At 43.2% G+C, this 18473-nt stretch overlaps 2 protein-coding genes across 3 annotated transcripts in view; one reads left to right on the top strand and one right to left on the bottom strand.

Moving 5' to 3' along the window:
- Positions 1-11478, top strand: part of LOC308093023 (uncharacterized protein) — a gene marked incomplete at its 5' end in the record, with an annotated part of 75417 nt that extends 63939 nt beyond the window's left edge. Inside the window, one exon of the transcript XR_013933835.1 lies at positions 11430-11478. The remainder of the gene's footprint in view (positions 1-11429) is intronic.
- The window catches only part of tox (thymocyte selection-associated high mobility group box), an 82248-nt gene that overhangs the window by 2164 nt on the left and 61611 nt on the right, over positions 1-18473 (bottom strand). For both annotated transcript variants that reach the window (XM_080439209.1, XM_080439210.1), the window contains 4 exons: positions 10986-11240; positions 9298-9525; positions 5983-6063; positions 4322-5044 (listed from right to left, as the gene is read on the bottom strand). In XM_080439209.1, the coding sequence (XP_080295335.1) occupies positions 4322-5044; positions 5983-6063; positions 9298-9525; positions 10986-11240 (1287 nt within the window). The remainder of the gene's footprint in view (positions 1-4321; positions 5045-5982; positions 6064-9297; positions 9526-10985; positions 11241-18473) is intronic.

Genomic DNA, 18473 nt, shown 5'->3' with positions numbered 1-18473 from the left:
CAAACACAGATTCATATTTATACTCCCTTAACCCAATTCTTAACCAATTCTACAAAATGTCTTCTAAATCCCAACAGTATTCTGAAAAAAACTTATGTTTCTATATCAGTGGTTCTCAAACTTTTTCATGTCAAGGACCCCCAAAATTATATGTATTTGGCCGCCGACCCCCATCTCAAAATATTTAGTTCCAGGGACCCCCCAGGAAGCAAAGATTTGAGTTACAAATGTTTGCTTTAAAAAAATATATATATTCAAAGATTTGCACACATTTTCACAATTTTCCAAAAATAGCAGATCTACAAGCTCATAGCGTGGCACTGAGTGCCGCGCTACGAGCTTGTAGATCTGCTATTTTTGAATAGCCAAAGTGTAAAATAACATATCCCAGGTCTTAATGGGCTAAAATGATTCAGATGCGTATCCCGGATTGAGCGGGTCAAGGCTACTAACACACTGTAAGATATTTGCCCCGATTATGTTGTCGCCGACCTTTTTCGGCGGCTCGCCGACAAATCCCCGATGTGGCGCAAGATCGGGCTTCGCTCGCAGAGGCTTCGCGGTGTGTGAAACGTACTGCGAGAAAGAACCGACCGCGATGCTATGGCGCTCGGCGATGCCTCCCCGAGCGTTTAACTAGATATCTAGCGCAGGGGTCTTCAACGTTTTCAGGCCAAGGAGAGAGAGATGAAGCAGGGACCCCCTCTATATTTTATAAAATTGTGTTTTAGATTAGATTAGATTTTTTTGTTTACTTGGTCTGCTGTCTTTTCCCTCTACACCAAACACGTCTTTGCCCAAAATAGCCGATCTACAAGCTCACAACGCCTTGCTGCGCGAGGCGTTGTGAGCTTGTAGATCTGCTATTTTTGGCTAAAGTTCTCCTCAGAAAAGGGATGCTAGGGTTCAAGTGGTTAAGGTAAAAAAACATATATATATCTCACACAAAGATTTGGCGGACCGCCTCTAGTAACTCTGAGGACCCCCTAGGGGTCCCGGACCCCCTGTTGAAGACCCCTGATCTAGCAAGTTTGATATTTGGCTCTGTGTCGCCGACTGGAAATCATACAGTTATGAACGGGGTTGCGACCGCACCCCCCGAGCAGATCCGTGCTACGGCCAATGAGAGCGCAGGACAGCTCAACGTATAGACCAGGGGTCTTCAAACAAGGGGTCCGGGACCCCTAGGGGGTCCTCAGAGTTACTACAGGGGGTCCGCCAAAATCTTTGTGTGATATGAACTTATTTTTTACATGAACAACTTGAACCCTAGAATCCCTGTTCTGAGGGGAACGTTCGCCCAAAAATAGCAGATCTACAAGCTCACAACGCCTCGAGCTGCGAGGCGTTGTGAGCTTGTAGATCTGCTATTTTCGGTCAAGAGGTTTGGTGTAGAGGGGGGAAAAGAGCAGACCAAGTATAGAGCGAAAGGTCAAGTTTACCAAGTATTGACGGTTTAAGTGGTTAAATGTCTGAAATACAGCATATGAAGCTGATCTATGAAATCTATGATATGAAGAATTTTAATCTGTAACACAATTTTATACAATATGTAGAGGGGGTCCCTGCTTCATCTTTCTCTCAGCTAAGGGGTCCTTGGCCTGAAAACGTTGCAGACCCCTGGTATAGAACTGTATTCTGTGGGTAAATTCAGGTGTCATACTACATATTGGTAGCAATATAAATATTGCTGTTATAGTCTATAAAACCAACGCATCTCACTTGAATATGTTGATAAAACCGCGGTTGGAATCAGCATGTGTGTGTGTGTGTGTGTGTGTGTGTGTGTGTGTGTGTGTGTGTGTGTGTGTGTCTTTTTTAACAGACAGCTGCGCAACTGGTGTTATTATGAAAACATTTGGAACACGTGCGTCTCAACTCCCTGTCTGTGATGTAATTATCCACAACAACACAGAGCAGGGAGGCAAGACAGACAGACAGACAGACAGACAGGTAGGTAGGCAGACAAGAATGCAGACAGACAGGCGTAAGGGATGGAAAGACAGATAGAGAGACAGACAAAGCACCGTTAACCCATTGAGACCTGGAACGCATCTGTGTCACTTTAGACTTCTTTGGCTATTCAAAAATAGCAGATATACAAGCTCATAGCGCGGCACCGAGTGCCGCGCTATGAGCTTGTAGATCTGCTATTTTTGAAAAATCGTGAAAAAAAATGTTTTCGTTTTTTTTTTCAAAAAATTTTTCCGATTTAGAAAACATTTTAAAGAATCGCCTCAGGTCTTAAAGGGTTAAATCGACCCAAGGCTTGATGTGGATGGACAGTTAGCAACAGACAACACAGTGAGACGGACAGGCAGGCACATAGGGAAAACAACACAGACGCGCACAAACACACTCACACACACACACACACACACACACACACACACGCACACGCACACACGCACACACAGTCAGGGCGAGGCTAGACACAGAGCAACGAACATCGTGTATAGCTTAATTTACAACGCTCGATTGGCGATTTAAAACAATTCATTCACCTGTATTCAACCCCCCCCCCCCCCCCCGTATGCCTGGTATCATTCTGATAAACTAGACGTATCAACACGCAACCATGTTTAAAATGCAAAACAATGGGACAGATTTGTGGCCCGTCTATTCTGTTCCATTATCTCCTATTGATTCAATTCAATGCTTGAGTTCACGAGTAATGCTGATGCATCCGTGCTCTGGCAGCCATCTCATTCCCTCTGCACGCGCGCACGTGTGTGTGTGTGTGCACGTGTGTGTGTGTGTGTGTGTGTGTGTGTGTGTGTGTGTGTGTGTGCGTTGTCTCCTCCACTGATAAATTCATCCATCTCCATCTCTGCTCTATGGGCCTTTTAACCCATTGAGACCTGAAGACGATTCTACATGTCTCCTAAATCCCAACAGTTTTCTGAAAAACCTATGTTTCTATATCAGTGGTGCTCAATCTTTTTCATGTCAAGGACCCCCAAAGTGATATGTATTTGGCCGCGGACCCCCATCAAAATATTTTGTTCCAGGGACCCCCAGAAGCAAGGATTTGAGTTAAAAATGTTTGCTTTAAAAATATATATATATAGAAGATTTGCACAAATTTTCATGATTTTTCAAAAATAGCAGATCTACAAGCTCGTAGCGCGGCACTCGGTGCCGCGCTACGAGCTTTTATATCTGCTATTTTTGAATAGCCCAAAGTGTAAAATAATGCTTTTTAGCTCAAATCTATAAATGACACAGTTCCAGGTCTTAATGGGTTAACCCATTAAGGCCTGGAACTTTGTCATTTTTAGATTTGAGCTAAAAATGCGCTAAGAGCTTGTAGATCTGCTATTTTTGAAAAATCGTGAAAATGTGTGCAAACTGCAAATATTTGAATATATACATTTTTAAAGCCAACATTTTTAACTAAAATCTTAGCTTCTGGGGGTCCCTGGAACAAAATATTTTGAAGGGGGTCCGCGGCCAAATACATATAATTTTGGGGGTCCTTGACATGAAAAAGATTGAGCACCACTGATATAGAAACATAGGTTTTTCAGAATACTGTTGAGATTTAGGAGACATGTAGAATCGGCTTCAGGTCTCAATGGGTTAAATCAGCAGCTCACAGCCACGGAGATGGCAAATTACCTGGAGGAGATGGGAGACATGGAAGGGTGTGTGTGTGTGTGTGAGTGTGAGCGAGAGAGGGAGAGGGAGAGGGAGAGACTGAGAGGAGAATATAGAAATACAAATGGGGTTTAAGGAACCCCATTTAAGGCGTGGCTCATAGGACAGAAAGTGCATGTTGCTGGTGTTTAGACTGTAAAGGATTTTTTACCAGCTTGCTCGAAGAGCTGGTCTACGAACAGACAGAGCGACTAGTCAACACCTATTTCGACTTTTTCCATCATTGGCGGTCCTTTACGGCCCTTTAAGCCAAAACGGGTCGGCAGAAACCAATGGGTGACGTCACAGTTCCCTGTGTCTATATTTTCTTAGCCCTCGATCTCCAGGCTTTTATTTTCCTTCGCGTTTTTTGCTCAAAAATAAAGAGCCTGGACCAAGCTGTTCACATTCCTGGCATAGGAAGTGGGAGTCAACCTTTCATTTCCCCCAACCAACCAGAGTGCAGTGGGCGTCGCTCCAAATGTTGTGACATCAGGGCTCTCAAGAGGAGGAGGAGGGGCGCGGAGCGGGCGGGGGGCGGACGCAAAGATCGGTGAACCAATAGTAGCCCACGGATGTTTTCTCCGGAGATTTTGAATCCGCCCCTCTAGACCAGATATCAGTCGCGCTGTGGCAGGCTAATGTTTTCTGTACTGTCTATGTTTGGTGCTGCATCTCTCACCTGTGTGATTCCAGGTGAGTGCGTCATTCCAGGTGAGTGCGACATTCCAGGCGAGTGTGTCATCCCTGGTGAGTGGCTCATTCCCAGTGTGTGACCACTATGCTGCTGCTGCTGGTGTTGCTGATGTTGTTGGTGCTGATGCTGCTGCTGCTGCTGCTGGTGATGGGGACTATGCTGCAGCCCCCCCTGCTGGTGGTGCGGGCTCTGCAGGCCTCCTCCCAGGTGAGCCTGGCCGCCGTGGAGCGGAGGGCTGACCTGCAGCGGGGGCGGCGACGCGGCCACCACGTTGCCCAGGGAGAGCGCCCCCTGCTGGTTGTGGGGGAGGCTGGCCCGGGGCGCCGCCGTCCCCCTGGGGGACGACAGGCTCTGCAGCTGCGGGTGGACCTGGTGCTGAGGGGGCAGGTGGCCCGGGCTGCCGGCGCCGGGGTGCGAGGGGTGGGCCGGGTGCGAGGAGGAGGAGGGGTGGTGGGGGTTGTTGTGGGGGTTGTGGGGGTGGGGCGGGTAGGGCAGGTACATGCCCGGGTGGCGGCCGGCGGCGGAGGAGGGAGGTAGAGGGTGCGGGTGGGGCAGGGAGTGAGGGGAGGGGTGCTGCTGCTGCTGCTGGCCCGGGTGGCCGGAGTAGACCGGAGGTTTGGGCGCAAACATGGAGGTAGAGGATGAAGAGGAGGAGGACAGGGACGAGGCCGAAGGGTGAGGCTTCATGTCGGCTGGATCCATGTAACTCTGGAGAGGAGAGGAGAGGAGGACGCAATGGAGTCAGAGAGGAAAACGACTAAACGTATGCATGTTCTCCCCCCGTGTCGCGAGCTTTGGGAATGCACTGCGGATTTGTAGCGGAAGTTGAGAGTTGTGTAAGTTCCCGGGAAAGACGCGCTGTGATTGGCCAGTGGTCACTTTGAGTGTCAGTTGGGGCAAACGCAGTCCCTACAACATCGTTTACTATTCTGTGCCTATCGGTACATAACTCGGACGGGGCTGAGTAGGCTCAAAGTGAACTTCGCAACGTACGTCCTACTGTCAGGTGATAAGAAGCGGCCTGCTCACTCCTCATGCATTGAAGGAAGCATGTGCTCAGTTCTGGGCTCTATTACAGCTTAGGCAATTGGCACTTGGGGAAAAGATGGGTTACAAAAATCGTGGGATAAAAAAAGAAAAGAAAAAAAAGAAAAAAGCAATGTCAGTTTGACACAAAATGCGCACAAATGAGCGTCACGCCTTGGTACATGGTACATGGTACATGGTACATACCCAGCAAGTTCTGTCAGGGAACTCTGACCGACCATTGGTCGGTCTCAGCTACATGCTTCTATTCTTAGCCAATCACATACTCACTTCATAACAGATCACAGACCAAAAATGGGGAAGTTGCATTGCTCATTCCTTGCTTGCTGTTTGCTGCTGCCTACTGCTGTCTGATTCTGCCCACCCTCCACCACCCCAGCTACCACCTGTTGTTTTGGATCTACTTTTATGTACTGGGGGATTCTGAGTCCCTATTGGTAGGGAGATGTCATGTGCTTTCCTAAAAAAGCAGATCCAACTCATCGCCAAATGAAAAAAAAAATACATTGCTCATTTTATATTCAATAAAAATATTGTATCCATTCATGAGTTGTCCTGAACTGAACTTATATATAATATATAATATAATATGAGCTTACCTGTGAGACCAGACTCGCCCTGTATGCAGCCAGTTGTTTCAAATACTCCTTCTTAGCGGTCTCTGTCTTCTTTTTGTAGTTCTGTAAGACAGACAGACCAAATCTATTGAGCAAGGTAAAAAGGTCTAAATAAAATCAATTGAGCAAAGAAAGGTCTAAATAAAGTGTTATTTTTAAAGACAGGGTGACGCGATTAATGTAAAATATTGACTGCAGTATTGGCAGAGTGTCATGGACTCACTATACTTTCTCTAACAGTGCTTCTTTCTCACAGGCTGTACAATGTGGCTCTACCACCACAACCATTATACTCACTTAGTCAAGTATGACAAAACATAATTCATAATCATACTGATGTTTAAAGGGCAAAGATCATGATAATACAGTGGCTGCAATATTTATTTTGTTCACTCAATGAATAGTGAGATTGAGACGCGTGTTGCAGTTATACATTATAAAGTCTGATCATTGGAAAAATCAATGATTAATACTCTACATCAATACAATACTTCATTCTAACGTCTTCCTATCTGTGCTGTCACTCTCAGAGTGCCATTAATCATAATATATTTACCCAGCATACTGTACATACTGCATACTGTACCAGGAACCAGACAGTCCACCCCTCAGTCAAACATCCTCCTTTGGCTAGGCTACTGTGTGTGTGTGTGTGTGTGTGTGTGTGTGTGTGTGTGTGTGTGTGTGTGTGTGTGTGTGTGTGTGTGTGTGTGTGTGTGTGTGCGTATGTGCGCGTGTGTGTGAGAGATACTGATGTTTACCTTCCTATGCATTCGATGTATTACCTCGTGTTTACCTTGCCTACAGTAAATCGCTCTGGATTAAGAGCATCTGCTAAATGTCCTAAATCATACATGGGCAACTGGCGGCCCGGGGGCCACATGCGGCCCTCACCTTCACTTAATGCGGCCCGCAGGTTAACACATTGACTGCCAGAGTTTTTTCAGAACAGTCTGTAGCCTCTGCCAGGGTTTTGAACGATTTTGGTACCTTTTCGCATAGCCACAGAATATTTTTCTCCAGTATGATTGATCCCCAGAAATTTCTAATCACAGATGAGATTCAGGTGTGGTTTCACAAATGTCAACGAGGTCATTATGACCTTGTTGTCATGTGTTGTTTGATGTTTGAAAATAGCTCAAAACCAGTAGTTTCAAACCAAAAAACAATGTGAATTGTTTGTCCGTTTGAATTTTAACATTGAAGTGGATGGAGCAGCAAATCTTTGGAAATTGTTATCTCCTTATTCGTTTGGAATATCGAAAAGGTGTCAATACTAAATATTTAGAGAATCTTTTTAGATTTTTTTTTTTTTTTTTTTTTTTTTTTTTCAGGACGTTTTTAAATGTCTTTGGCAGGCAATAGCTGAATTCCCAAAGACGTTTATAAACGTCTTTGGCAGTTAATGTGTTAATATCGGAACACTGATATATTGAAATTAAATAAAAATGTTACTTTTCAGATTCCAATGCCAAAATACCAAAAAATTATTCAGGATTCCAATTCCAAAAGTAGCAACAATAGCTGATCTACAAGCTCAAAACGCGTCGCGATGCGACGCGTTTTGAGCTTGTAGATCAGCTATTGTTGCTACTTTTGTGTGACGTACTAGAATGACGAAGTACGGCATTAATTTACGAAAAAAGTTAAAAATATGGAGGTTTCTGCCCGACAGCAACAATATGCAACGTGGCCCTCTGGAGTGAGTGTGGAAATACAGTAACCCTCTGCATCATGAAAGTTGCATCACCCCTGGTCTAAACGGTAAATTGCATGTTTTAGTGGCCTTTCATGGTGGCCTCCATGTGGGACGTCCTGGGAGACAAGGCCAAACAGGTTGACATACACGTTTTTTGATCAAAGCTGGTGAGAGAGAGGTTAAAGGACGACTTCACCCATTTTCAACTTATCTTCATATAATTGGTCCTAACTAATGCTCAACATAAAATGGTAAAAAAAATAATAATGTACTGCTCGGTCTGTGTCTCATAGGAGGGCTGTGGAAACCCACCAGTGACATCATCATTAACTCTCTCAGTGCCACGCCCCGAGATATCCCGAGTTTTTCCCGAGTACCCTCCCTGCCAGCACGAGAAATCCCGAGTTTTTACTTTTGACTGTGGTCGCGCTATACTGTTTATTTTTCATGATCACTTTCGCTTCCTGACTCCTTCAGACTCATTGGGTTCCGGTTTCATGACGCAGATTCCGTTTCCGGTTCTAATTTTTTTCCCGCGGTCATTTTCGGCCAGAATAGGAAAAGTCACGTTTTTTCACACGGTATAAAAAAACGAACGGAGAGGTCCACGTCTACTCTCTTTGGTCTGGGTGACGATCAGTCATCGTAGTCGTGTATCACATCGTAATTTAGCCCGATCAACGATTGTCGAAAATGTCAACATCCGGTTATGACCGGATGTGACGTGAGCCTGTTTGGGAGGGGGCGAGTGAGCCAGCGAGGTCATCAATGTGTCGATTTGTTGCTCTCTACTGGTAGAACTGTATTATGGGTTTAAACACCCAATCAGATCATTTATTTGAATGAAAAATTAAAAAATTAAAAAAAACGCAAATTGCTGCCACTGGGGGAGTACTTTATGAAAATACTCTTGGCAGTGAAAGAGTTAATACATTGTGTGTGCTCTCGTCCTCTCCCATTATAACTCCTTGAGAAAAAAAAGCTTCATATCTCCATTTCTTTTTAACGTGGTGGAAACGAGCCGTTTTCGATGGGCGATCACTCTGCAATGGCGGATCGCGTTAGAAATATTATTGTTCCAGGCGATAGACAGGAGGACCCTCCACCGCCGTGCACGCAGCCTTTGTTTACATCCGCGTCATCGTCGTGGCTTCTACAGCACGCAACATATCAGCGTAAATGGTAAGAAATGCCAGCACTAGATGTACCCTGTTTTAATAAAACTCTGGCACTTAACTAGTGTTAAGAGGGTTTATTTTTACAAACAATATTTCAAATATTTTGATTGATCAACGTGAGAACAATGGCTTCCATTATAGCATGCTAATTTTCCGCGGAATAGATAGCCTGTAGTTTCTATAAGCTTGGATTCCCCATCGATGATGTCACTGGTAGACGGGTTTCTGAACCGTCCACAGGCCTCCTCTGAGACACAGAGTGAGTAGACAGAAATGGAAGCATATTATAATGAGCATTTAGTGAGGACCAATTATATGAAGACAGGTTGAACATGGGATAAGTCGTCCTTTTTGTCTGGGTGACAAAGAAAGAAAGAAAGAAAGAAAAGAAACAAAAAGCAAAGCAAAGCGCATGTCAACCTGTTTGGCCTCGTCTCCCAGGCCGTCCCACATGGAGGCCACTATCTTGGACACCTCCCCGAAGGTGGCGTTGGGGTTCTGGGCCTTGATGTTGGCCTGCGTGTCCCTGAAGAACAGGGCGTACGCCGACACCGGCTTCACCGGCTCGTTGGGGTCCTTGCGCTTCTTCTTCTTTGGCGTCTTGGGTTTCTTGGGGGGCGTGTCGGGCGCTAGGGGACGCTTCTCTCCCTGCAGAGGAAGAGGGAGAAGAGGGAGGGATGAGGGAGGACAAGAGCATAACATGAAGACAGAGGATCTAAAAACCAAAGCAGAGTACTATTACTAGGACAGTGATTCTCAACCTGCGGGCCGGTGACCGACTGGTGGACCGTGAGGGTATCGCATGTGACCCCCCCCCCAAACTGCCAAAAACACTGAGATTTAAATGATAATATGACTATTACAGGGTCCCCACACATTTTTAGCAATGAATTTCCAAAACTTTTCCAAAACTTTTCCAGAATATTTAGCCCAATTTCCAGGCCTATATAACAATCATTCAGCGCAATAATGTGTCTCTTACTCCTATGTAGAATGCCCAAAGATAGGCAGTGTAGCAAAAATAAAGCATAGAATATAGAATAGTACAATTTCATTCAAAATTTCGTGCAAAATTAGGGCATAGCTCACTGGAAGACTCATTATGGCATCCGTATGACTTATTTTATTTAAATAATATATGCCATCACACAGCCCGTTCGGCGAAAAACTACTTATGTTACATATTTCGTGTAATGTTATACATGTTTATGAAAATGTTTTGTATTAACAAAATCAATAGCCAAAAACAATGCATAGCCAAATATTTTTCCAGGACCCTTGATAAATTCCAGGACCTTTGATCAATTCCCAAACTTTTCCAGTACTGGATAATTTTTTTTTCAATTTCAAAATATTTCCAGGAATTTCATGACCGTGGGGACCCATTATGATAATATTATCATATTGACACCAATAAATAAGACCCATTCAATCCAGGGAAAAATAGCAGATCTACAAGCTAAAAGCTTTTCTTTTTTGAAACATCTGTGCAAATCTTTGAATAGAATATAATTAAAGCGAACAAATCTTTGCTTCTGGGGATTCTACAAAAGTCTTCTAAATCCTAAGTAGTTTTTTTTCCCCACCGAGATATTGTTTGTTTACATCCGCGTTAAATTATTTTTCCTGTGAAGCGTCAAAAAGACTCAAAATAAGGTAAAACCGCTGGCAGTGGCGGATGAATGAATGAACTAATACCCGGCAATGAATGTGTTAAATGGTATACTAATGGTGTAACTTCTCTAGAATTTGAGAGTCAGTATAACCTGCTGAGAACCTGTTTTAGGGGGAATGTGACTTAACAGCGAGGTGAGTGGATGATATCCATCATGTTTATATGCATGGAGAATGGAACTATTCTGACACAGAATATTAACATAATACACATAAAAGCTACACATAATAACACTCCTAAACCCACACTGCACACAGCTGCTACAACTGAATGAGAAATGACTCACCGTTAAACAAACAGGTGTGTAGTGTGTGTGCGGGTGCACGTGTGTGAGTGCGTGTGTGCACTCCTTGTGTGTGTGTGTGTGTGTGTGTGTGTGTGTGTGTGTGTGTGTGTGTGTGTGCGTGTGCGCGTGTTAGCGAGCATCTGTTACCCGAAATGTATCCTCATTGTCGTCCTCGTGGGCGGAGCTGGAGGGAGAGGGCGTGGCCGACTTGCTTCCCGGAGGCGAGGGGGAATTGTGGGTAAGAGAGTTCCCGCTCAGCCCCAGCTGGGATTGGTTGATGGTGGTCAGCTGACTCGGCTGACACAGGCCGCCGCCGCCGGATTGGCTCCTGGGTCTGAGGGCGGCTTCTATTGGCTGTTGGCTGTTTGTGAAGCGCATGTCAGAGTTGACCATCTGCTGCATCTAGGAGGTGAAGACAGACAGACAGACAGACAGACAGACAGGAGGAATGTGTGTTAATAATACATCTGAACAGAAATGATTCTAGAGGTTCAAACCAGTGTTGATTTCGTCGACTAAAACTATGACTAAATATATTGACAATTTTGTCAACAAATAAAAACTAGGCTATAATGTTAGGGAGGGATCTAGTGGAGAAGAGATCCAGTAGAACTAAAAGACAAGTCATTTTATGTTTGGTTGCGCTCTGGTGTTGCGCTCTGAAAATAGCAGATCTACAAGCTCACAACGCGTCGCGCTGCGACGCGTTGTGAGCTTGTAGATCGGCTATTTTCGGCATGCAACCAAGAGTAAAATCAGCCATTATGACGCCATCAAGGCACCGCCAACATACATTTTAGTCAACTAAATCAACTGTCGATTTAGTCGACTATAATCTTGTGATATTTAGTCAACTAAAACGAAAACTAAAACATTTTTCTTAAGACAAAGATATGATGGACTAAATGAAATTGTATTTCAAAAGACTATGACTAAGACTAAATCAAAATTTGTTGTCAAAATCGACACAGGTTAAAACAACAAATTACTTGCGGTCACAACCAGCAGAACTGTGATTAAACCAAAAGACCAACAGTCCCTATTCTGTACAAAAGAAGAGGAACATTGAGTGAAAATAGCTGATCCACAAGCTCACAAATCTCTAGCCTGTAGAATAGCTATTTTTGGGAGAGATTTGGTGTAGAGGGAAAAACTGTGTGTTCCTAGTATAGAAACTTTGGGGGTACCAGTCAACGGAGTATATAGGGTTTAGGTGGTTAAGCAGATCCTGAGAGTTGCAAAACAAAGACTGGATGACACACTAGAACTCTTGACAGGTCACAAAGAGCTCCGCTGCGCCCTGGTAGTCACAAGACAAATATTAATGGCCGAGTGGACTGACAATTCAATTAAGGACACGTAATTGAATGTGTCCCACTTTTCAGTCCAACGTGGTGGAAGGCCATCTGATGAGCCACAGCCATCAGTCACAATCACTGGACGTCTACATGAGACTGTGATAAATAAATGGACGAAGGGAGCCGTGACATCGTCACCCATTGGTTTCTACAAGGGATTCACTGATATGGAAATACTTGACCGATACCAATACCGATGTTTAAAATAACAACTTAGCCGATACTGATACCGATATGTGTTTATTTTGTTTTTGGTGTCATTATTTCCACCCTTTGTGCTGGGGAAACAAATAAATCTTCATTATAAGAAATAACTGTTCAGAATCTGCATACATAATTGCCTTGATGAAAGTAACATTAATGAGTCTCAACGAGCGTCAGCTGGACAGTGACACACACACCGCAGCTGTGCTGAACTGAAAGTGACTGGAGTTAGTTAGAAAAAGCCCTGGCATATGACATGATAATGTTTACTGTGATTATGGTAAGCTTACATTTCTTATCACAAATAGATAAAAAAATAGATACCGATATTGACCAATATATCGGTGCATCCCTAGTTTCTACAGAATTCTACAAAATAATTTGGGATTTCCGATCCCAAATGGAATCTGGAAAACAAATGCTATTGGCTGGAAGGGCGGTGAGGGGGCGTGTCTTCACTCAGTAGAACTCAATAGCAAGCCCCAAGAAACATACTCTGCTTTATCATCAATTAAAAAAATAATGAAACCATAAGGTACAAAAAAAACACATATCTTGCTGTGGGAAGAAGACTTCAAACTAGCGATTGAAAAAAAATCTTTATGAAAAGGTTTTACTAAAGGTAATAAAACCAAGTGTAAGTCGCGTCAATTCACCGTTGACTCCAAACTATTTTGCAGCCGGAGGAGGGGAATGACATCTACTTTTACGTACTGGGGGATTGGGAGTCCCTATTGGTAGGGAGAAATATGCTTTCTCAGAGTACCTAAATTAATTGCCAAACCAAAATGTTTATATTGCTCATTTTATATTCAATAAAATAATATGTTATCCATTCATGAGTTCAGTTGTACTGACTGAACTGCAGCAGTTTTCATTACTTCCTCTTTGGCTTCATTTCCAGCGGTGGATGCTTGCCGCCGCCCTGGGATGTGTCCGTGATGATGAGATTGAAAATCGAGATACGAGAACGTGTACAATTTCAACCACCGCCGATGAACACCGATCAGCCATCTGCAACTACACCGTATTGTAATGTAACCGTTTGTTTCACCGCTATTCAGTTTCATTGTTGGGGGTGTACAAAATGTACAACAGACAGGCTGACACTAGATTGCTTTGAAGTGCCTATTGTTCATTCTCTCTGCTTTCTAGAGTGTCCCTTGTTTCCCTCTCACCCTGCGTCACCTGTCATGGTCAGTGATTACAATACAATGCCACCCGACAGGTGATCTGCCTGCAACACACACACACACACACACACACACACACACACACACACACACACACACACACACACACACACACACACACACACACACACACACACACACACACACACACACACACACACACACACACACACACACACACACACACACACACACACACACACACGGCAGGTGAATCCACCTGGCCGAGTGGACAGGTGTGTTTAACAATCTCCCCATCTTTAACGCTCTTGTCGTTTTGTGCTTGAAAATCCCCCCCCCCCACCCATCCTCTGTATAGTAACTATATCGTCATAGTAACATAATCTGGTAACATTTTGAACTTGGCCCATCAGTTGTTCTACGGCACTGGTTCTCAACCTGTGGGTTGAGACCCACAGGTGGTCTACGGCAAAACACCATGTATGACTCATCAAAACTCTCATCAAAACTCTCCCATGACTCTTCCTTAACCCTCATTAACCCTGACAGTGTACAAATGGAACCATGAGGGTCCATTTGGTTCCATTTGTAGGGGAAAAAATATCATATCTACAAGCACACAACACAAAAGCGAGACTGTAGATCTGCTATTTTGTTTTATTTTAAATAGCTGATCTACAAGCTTGTTTTTTGTCATGTCAGGTTGACAATTTTAACTGGCAATATTCTAGCCACAAAATAAATATTACAACTATTCATGTATTTGTTTTTTAAATATACCTTTTTTTGGGGCAGGTTCGCGATATGTTCACACAACACACGATATGAAATTGAACAAAATAATATATATATATTCCATTGCCGCGTTATGGCCCACGGCCATGTTATTTGAAGGCCAATTATGGCAGATGGTGGATGTGACATTTTGCTTTTGATTTTGCTCCGCATTTCACAGCAAAGCAAAAAAAAAATAAGAAAGAAAGAAGTGTGCTCTTATAGCTGTGACATTCAGATATTAGACCGGCTTTACTTTCTTTCTGTTATACTGCAGAGAAATGAAAGATATAGGCTTCAGTGTTGTTGTTGTATTCTCTTGATACCGTGATAGAATAGAAACCTTGGGTATTGGATGGGGTGGCAGAAGTGTGTGTGTGTGTGTGTGTGTGTGTGTGTGTGTGTGTGTGTGTGTGTGTGTGTGTGTGTGTGTGTGTGTGTGTGTGTATGTGTGTGTGTGTGTGTGTGTTCTCTAGATGTGTCAAAAGTGGATATTTCTATGGTTCTTGTCAAAATGAAACTTTCTCACTCTCGCTCTCAATTTTTCATTATCTGTCTCTCTCTCTCTCTCTCTCTCTCTCACTCTCACACTAACTGTAGTTTATGAACACATCTAAAATGAGTTGGTGCTGTTCCAGTGTGTTCCAGTGTGTGTGTTAACAATCTGTGTGTGTGTGTGTGTGTGTGTGTGTGTGTGTGTGTGTGTGTGTGTGTGTGTGTGTGTGTGTGTGTGTGTGTGTGTGTGTGTGTGTGTGTGTGTGTGTGTGTGTGTATGCGTGTGCATGCATACATCGGTCTTTCTCTCACTAGACTGTATCTTAACCCATATAGACCGGGAACGCATATGTGGGTAATTTTTTGATTTATTGGGCTATTCAAAAATAGCAGATCTACAAGCTCATAGCGCGGCTATAGATCTGCTATTTTTTGTTATCGTGAAAATGTGTGCAAATCTTTGAATATATATTTTTTAAAGCGAACATTTTTAACTCAAATCTTTGCTTCTGGGGGATTCTACAAATGTCTTCTAAATCCTAACAGTTTTTTGAAAACCGTATGTTTCTATATCAGTGGTTCTCAAACTTTTTCATATCAAGGACCACAAAATGATATGTATTTGTCCACGGACCCCCATCTCAAAATATGTTGTTCCAGGGACCCCTAGAAGCAAAGATTTGAGTTAAAAATGTTCGCTTAAAAAAAAAAATACAGTATATATATTCAAAGATTTGCAATCATTTTCACGATTAAAAAAAGAATTGCAGATCTACAAGCTCACAGCGCGGCATTGGTGCCGCTCTGTGAGCTTGTAGATCTGCTATTTTTGAATAGCCAAAGAAATCTAAAAATGACACAAATTATGCTTTCCCGGTCTTAAAGGGTTAATCAGGTGTGAGGTTTCCATATGTTCAGCGAGTCTTTCGTTCACATCTGGAGAACTTCCATTCCATTTCATTACCCCGATGAGACAACCACACCGTCACATCCACCGTGTTCATTTGGCTCTTTGAGAGTGCAAAACGGAACCCAGAAGTTAAAGTAACGCTCGGGATAATGCTGTGTCTGCGTAAACGGCTACTGGATTTAATCTCAGCAAATAACTCAGGCTTCATTATGGAAAAGAAAATGTATATTTTGGTTGTTTTGTCATTGAAATATCGATATATGTGAGACTTAAAGCCTCACTATGTCACTTTTTTTTTATAATGAATACAATGTAATTTTGTCCAATCTGTATGGTATGTTGGGGTGGTTGTATTTTGTCTCCCTGCTCTTCTATTGAGACATTTAGATGGTGTCAAAGGTCATGTCTCCCCTAGCAGCCTGATCTCCAGAGAATACCGTAACATTGCACGGAACAGTGCACTTCATTCCGTGGATAGTCGCCTCGGAACTCCCAAATTGCGTGCATATGTACGGCGAGTCCCACGGTGGGCGTAACCAGTCGCAACACGGAAAAACCCGGAAGCAGAGCAGTCCCCACAATAAAATTTACGATTCTGTGCCTATCGGTACATAACTCAAACGGCGCTGAGTAGGCACAGGCGAATGTCCCACCGTTCAGGACGGCAACTCGGTCGCCTTAGCTCCCTCGGTGGTCCTTCACGGGGGGACAATTCGCCTGTGACTGCGCGCCTCCGAAATGGTTTTGTCACAAGGCAGCGCCGTACCATATGCACGCAATTCGGGAGTTCCGAGGCGGCTATCCACGGAATGAAGTGCACTCGTAGCGCGGCACCGAGTGCCGCGCTACGAGCTTGTAGATCTGCTATTTTTGAAAAATCGGGAAAATGTGTGCAAATCTTTGAATATATATATTTTTAAAACGAACATTTTTAACTCAAATCTTTGCTTCTGGGGGGTCCCTGGAACAAAATATTTTGATGGGGGTCCGCGGCCAAATATACATATCATTTTGGGGGTCCTTAACATGACATTTTTTTAGCACCACTGATACAGAAACATAGGTTTTTCAGAATACTGTTGAGATTTAGGAGACATGTAGAATCGGCTTCAGGTCTCAATGGGTTAAGGTGCTGGGTTAGAAAGTAACATGAAGAATAAGAATAAACCTGCACACTCATCTGCTCCAATGCAAATGTATTGACAACGTTTCGAGCCTTAAGGCTCTTCATCGGGTCAAACTGGAGAAGTGTGTACCTCACCCACTTAAATAGACACCCACAGGTCACGTTATCACTCAGTGGGTGGAACAACACCACAGGGTAATCAGATGGAGAAATAAACATCTAATTAGATACAGTGTACAACATTTACATATCCACAGAACAACAGTGGAAAAACACAGATGGACCGCTTGATTAATAAAATCTATAGAAAACAGAATTCTAAATAATCAGGTAAATTAAACTTACGCAACAAGAGTTATAAAAGGCTACATTATAAAAAAAGTGGTTGATTGGAAAGTCCTCGTTCATTCCTTTAGTTTAGGAGACATAGTGGGTGTCAATTTAACCCATTTTTCAAGATTTAAACATTTGTAGATCTACAAGCTCATATCGCGGCACTCGGTACCACGCTATGAGCTTGTATATCTGCTATTTTTGAATAGCCAAAGAAATCTAAAGTGACGCACTAAAGTGACACACTTCTCGACATAAAGGTACACACTTCTCCAGTTTGACCCGATGAAGAGCCTTGGCTCGAAAAACGTTGTCAATACATTTACATTGGAGCAGATGAGTGCGCAGGTTTATTGTTAATTTAAGAAAAAAACACAAAAAGTTAAAACATGGAGATACAAGGTTTCATGCTGGACGGCATAACGATATGTTGTGTGTTTAAATCCCAGCCAGATGTTCAGGTCTGACTGGTTGCATCACCCTGAGCCTCCATCACATCTAAACGTGGTTAACCCAGTAAGGCCGGGAACACGTCTGTGTCATTCTGAGATTTCTTTGGCTATTAAAAAAGAATAGCAGATCTACAAGCTGCGCTATGAGCTTGTAGATCTGATATTTTATTTTAATCTTGAACATTTTGTTCAAATCATTGAATACATATATATTTTTTAACAACATTTTTAACTCAAATCTTCGCTTCGGGGGAGGGTGTCCCTGGAACAACATATTTTGATGGGGATCGGCGGCGAAAAACATAATTTTGGGGGTCCTTGACATGAAAAACCACCGATATATAACAACATAAGTCTTTTAAAAAAAACTGTTAGGATTTAGAAGACATGTGTAAAGAATTGCACACATTTTCACGATTTTTCTAAAAAATAGCAGATCTACAAGCTCATAGCGCGGCACTCGGTACTGCGCCATGAGCTTGTAGATCTGCTATTTCTGAATGAGCTAAAGTATAAAATAATCAAATCTTTAAAAGGCCACAGATGTGTTCCCGGTCTTAATGGGTTAAATAAAGGCAGACAGGGTAATTGCTTTTCAACCCTGATGCAGAATGTGTTCATGTTGATGCTTAATTGTGATGAATAAGTCTCTTTAAACCATGGGCTCTGTGGCCAGTGGGGGATTTATGGCAATTTATAGAGCAGTGGATTGAAGGGAAGGAAGGGTGTGACATTCATTTATTTATTCCTGCAGAGTCTCTCTCTCTCGCGCGCAGTCTCTCTCTCTCGCAGTCTCTCTTTCTCTCTCTCTCTCGCAGTCTCTCTTTCT

The sequence above is a fragment of the Gymnoscopelus braueri genome (assembly GCF_963280865.1).
Source record: "Gymnoscopelus braueri genome assembly, chromosome: 10".
NCBI lineage: Eukaryota > Metazoa > Chordata > Actinopteri > Myctophiformes > Myctophidae > Gymnoscopelus > Gymnoscopelus braueri.
This window is presented reverse-complemented; position numbering and strand designations above follow the sequence as displayed.